The sequence below is a fragment of the Limulus polyphemus genome, unplaced genomic scaffold (assembly GCF_000517525.1).
Source record: "Limulus polyphemus unplaced genomic scaffold, Limulus_polyphemus-2.1.2 Scaffold2270, whole genome shotgun sequence".
NCBI classification, from domain to species: domain Eukaryota; kingdom Metazoa; phylum Arthropoda; class Merostomata; order Xiphosura; family Limulidae; genus Limulus; species Limulus polyphemus.
The window spans coordinates 186,961-191,670 of NW_013667880.1; the positions used below are offsets into that span (position 1 = coordinate 186,961).

General features: G+C 34.8%; 1 protein-coding gene across 2 annotated transcripts in view; it reads right to left on the bottom strand.

Moving 5' to 3' along the window:
• LOC106466470 (serine/threonine-protein phosphatase with EF-hands 2-like) overlaps nt 1-4,710 on the bottom strand; it is a 48,576-nt gene that overhangs the window by 36,338 nt on the left and 7,528 nt on the right. For both annotated transcript variants that reach the window (XM_022394486.1, XM_022394484.1), the window contains exons 2-5: nt 3,788-3,915; nt 2,928-3,012; nt 2,302-2,468; nt 1,264-1,425 (exon numbers count right to left, since the gene is read on the bottom strand). In XM_022394486.1, the coding sequence (XP_022250194.1) occupies nt 1,264-1,425; nt 2,302-2,468; nt 2,928-2,988 (390 nt within the window). In that variant the 5' untranslated portion in view covers nt 2,989-3,012; nt 3,788-3,915. The remainder of the gene's footprint in view (nt 1-1,263; nt 1,426-2,301; nt 2,469-2,927; nt 3,013-3,787; nt 3,916-4,710) is intronic.

Sequence of the window (4,710 nt, forward strand, 5' to 3'; positions counted from 1 at the left end):
GTTATCACGGTCCAGGACATTTCAGTTGGAACTAAATGAACAACAGAACAAATGACGCTGCTGAAGACGTGTCATCTAAAAAACCACTGTTGAAGAAGAAACTCTACCGGGTTTTGAGAGGGAAAACAGTGAAACCGTTAGTGAAGTTACTACCACTAATGTGACTGCTAGCGATAATGAGACATTTCCTGATGGAGCAGATGAATCCCACGTGAAGCAGAAGCCAATGAGAAGGAGACCAGTACGAAAGAAGAAACGTTCTGTAAAATTAAGAGATTTTGTTGTATTTAAATTTTGTTTGTAAATTCTGTATATTTAATTAAGTTATTGTTAATTATCTATTGGTTTAATGTAAGTGGCTATTGTTCGGGACGAACTATACTATGGAAGGGGCAGTGTTACGATAGCGAAGTCACGTGACGCTGCTGGTGCCTTTGGCGCTGGTAGCGTACGTGAAATTTCTCGAATGATCATGCATGATTGGGGAGGCCTGAGTGTATTCGGGACGCCTCTTTTGTTAGTATATAAGCCTGGGAGAGAAGCCAGCGAGATATAGATAATTAAAGAAGCGTACGGTAAGTAAAGTGTGTGAATCACTGTGATTTATAGATTGTATTATAAAAGTTATTAAGTTTAAAGGAATTACTGTATCGAGGAAGAATAAACTGGTTTAATCAAGAAAGGACTAGTATCGCTGAAGTTCCTCGGACAAAATTTCTACCGGAAATTATCAAACAAGGAGATACATAACAATATACATATATATATATATATACAAGAAATATAGTAGAAGGTGTTAAAACGTTCGTATATATACATTAAAATAAATTCACCATTTACATTTTATAGTGGTAACCTTCTATCCGTGTTGACTGAAGACTTCTCAGATCTGATGAGAAAGGAATTATTGTGCTTCCAGTCCAGAAAACCGTAGCATTTTTTTCCTATTTTAATGCTAAAAGGGTGATTGTATTGAGGCTCATTAATAAAATGTGCTGCAACTACACTTCTATAAACCTCGTCCATCATTGTAGCACAGAGATGTTCTATACAGTGACATTTTATAGGTTTCTCAGTTTTAACCAATATGTTTTTCGTTACAAATACCACAAGAGAAACTATAAACTACATCTTTCTCCTTACATTTCTTCAGGGTTCAGGGTGTTTCTCTTTGTAAAAATATGTTTACAATGTGGTGTGCCCTGAAACTTTAAAAGGTTACAGATAATATTTAAAAAGTGAGTAAACGCTTGTTGTGCTTACCTTGTAAAATATGGTAAGAAGATCGTCCAGCTTTCCATGAAGGTCCCCACAAATTGTAATGTGTCTCGATAGAGTCGTGCTAGCAACGTTTATGTTAGGCTTACTTTGTAGTATCTTCCTAGCCTCGTGCAGCAACGTCAAAACATAATGTGCATGTAGTAGCTGCAAAATTTTCTGACATCATTCCATGTTCTTTAGGCTATTTTGATTTATATTAAATCATATATTTACCACAGTCTATGTTTTAGTCTCTGTGTGTGTTACACAAAACTTCGCCATGAGTTACACTACATTTACAGTACTTCATTGGTATTGTGTTAAATTATTCACTCGGATGAGGCTTATCGTTTAAGTAGGATAAAAACGCTTCTATTTGAAGCATAAATTTGGCATATATAAAATATTATGTGAATGTAAAAAAGTTTATATAGGACAAACTATAAGAAATTTAAAATTCAGACTGAATTAACATAAAAGAAATGTTAAAAATAATATAACTATTTCACCTTTAGCAGAACATGGTTGTGAAACTAATCACACAATTCAATGGGAAAACATTTTTATTTTAGTACCACCTGAAAATTTAATTGGTATGAATATATGTGAATCTATTGAGATAATTATATGTAAAAAAAGTAAACTCAAATCATTGATTAAGGATGATGGACCTTACGGAAATGTTGTTAGCAGATGGCGTGAAATTTTTTAATATGTAAATTAGTGTTTTGATAATTATATAAATAAGTGTTATTTTTTGCAAAAATTACATTGCTGAGGATGACGCAAGGTATACGTCAAAACATGTCGAGAGTATGAGATTGATTTCTAGTATCATCGGTTTTTTTTTACAACTTTGTGCAGTAAGTTAATATTTTAGTAATTTGGAGACTGGAAACAATTTCATTTTTATTGAATTGTGTATAAAATAATCGTTGTTTTTAAGAATATACTTTGTTTAAAAATGAATGAAACTTTTAACGTTGAATTACATGGTTCTTTTATCAAACACAGTGTGCATTAAACTTGAAGAAAACGTACTTTCCGTTTCCTGAAGGAATTGATGAGTAAAGTTACTTGGTCTGCCGTAAGAGGGAGGTGGATATGAGGACCCTGATAAGTTGATTCTATGGGTATCAAATTTGGGTTTGTTTCCTTCCAAAGTTCTCTCTCCTCTTCTTCAATCTCCGCTAGAATACGCGGCCTACCTAGAAAAGTTTTTTATAGTTTCATTGGATGTTTTAGGAATAATATAAAAATGTAACCAAATGAGAGTATTTGAAATTTTCTAGAAATATTATCATGCAAAACGTTAAATATTTTATCCTGTAAGCGAATGCTTGCTTTATCGAGTTGCGGTTTTAAACCAATACAGAACTTCTAGCACGCTAGCTGTTGAATGTTTGGTGTATATTATTAAGCACAAAGCTACACACAAGGCTATCTGTGCTCTGCTCACCACGGGTATCGGAACCCGGTTTCTAGCGGTATAAGTCCGCAGACATGCCGCTTTGCCACTGGGGCAGAAGTTGAAGGAGAAACACGTACTTTTAAGTAATAAAGGACCTTGTAAAAAAAAAACACGTACTTTTAAAATTAATAAGATATCTTGTAGAAAAATATATATACTTTTAAAATTAATATAATACCTTGTAGAAAAAACGTACCTCTGAGAGAGTTGGCTATGGAGTTAGAAAAAGAAGACTTATCACACGCTATGTGAGTCATCAGATCAGTAAAGAAGCTATATAGCTGTAAAACAAACAAATGGAACAGCTAAATATAGACAACCATTAAAACAACAAATAAAGACAGGCTATTTCACATGAGAAATGCGACATAACAAGGTTCAACAATAATGATGGTTTGGAACAAACAGAACAAGGATATTGACAATAAACTGAGTATTTTGATACAAGCCCCATGCTTTCCCATATAATAAAATAAATTGCAAAATGGCATAAGCTATTTACAAAGATAACTGATACAAACCACTTCAGGAAATTAACAACACATTTGATATAAACAACTCCAACACACCCACAAAACAACTGATATAAACCATTTCAAGACATTCATAAAACAGTCGGTATAAACCACTCGAAGACATTCACAAGACAATTGATACAAGCCACTCCAAGATACTCACAATACAGCTGATATAAACTACTTCAACACATTTAGAATACAGCTGATATAAACTACTTCAACACATTTAGAACACAGCTGATTCAAACCACTCCAAGACATTCACAACACAGCTGATTCAAACCACTCCAAGACATTCACGAGACAACTGACACAAACCACTTCAAGACATTCACAACACAGCTGTTTCAAACCACTCCAAGACATTCACGAGCCCACTGGTATAATCCATTTAAAACCTTCCTGCTCCCCGTTATATAAAAAGTAGAAAATACTTTAACTTCTTTTTTACTTTTATAGAGGTATACACTTAAGTTAAGAACAAATAGCTGTTTCAGAACTTCATGTACTTTAACTTCGTCCTAGCCGAACAGCTTACCCTGATTTGATCTTGTTCCCCGGCGTATTCAATGGACTGGAAGATGGTCCAGTAGCACCGACGTCTTATTTCAAGTCTTGCACGGTACCGTCGATACCAGCGTTGGATTAGCAACGCTGCTTTGATGGCTGGAATATTATTAAGCAAATTACTTAAAACTAGGAATAAAAATGTTTTATAGAATTAATGTATGCCTCCAAAATTGTGGGCTTTAGCTCTACACAGTTTTAATGGCAAATGTTTTAAAGAATAATGTATGCCTCCAAAATTGTGGGCTTTAGCTCTACACAGTTTTCAATGTCAAATGTTTTATAGAATTAATGTATGCTTCAAAACTTGTGGGCTTTAGCTCTCTATACAGTTTTCAGTGGCAAAGAAGATCAGAAGGTATTTCATTGATATCGTTGATAAGCCAGCAATATCAGTTCACAACTAGTACTAAGAGTGTGAGAACATGATCAACTAATACTGGGATTGTGAAAACGTGATCAACTAGTATTTAGAGTATGGGAACGTGATCAACTAGTGCTGAGAGTGTGAGAACATGATCAACTAGTACTGAGAGTATGGGAACGTGATCAACTAGTGCTGAGAGTGTGAGAACATGATCAACTAGTACTGAGAGTATGGGAACGTGATCAACTAGTGCTGAGAGTGTGAGAACATGATCAACTAGTACTTAAGAGTATGGGAGCGTGATCAACTAGTATTTAGAGTATGGGAACGTGATCAACCAGTGCTGAGAGTGTGAGAACGTGATCAACTAGTACTGAGAGTGTGAGAACATGATCAACTAGTACTTAAGAGTATGGGAGTGTGATCAACTAGTATTTAGAGTTTGAGAACGTGATCAACTAGTACTCTGAGTGTGAGAACGTGATCAACTAGTACTCTGAGTGTGAGAACGTGATCAACTAGTACTC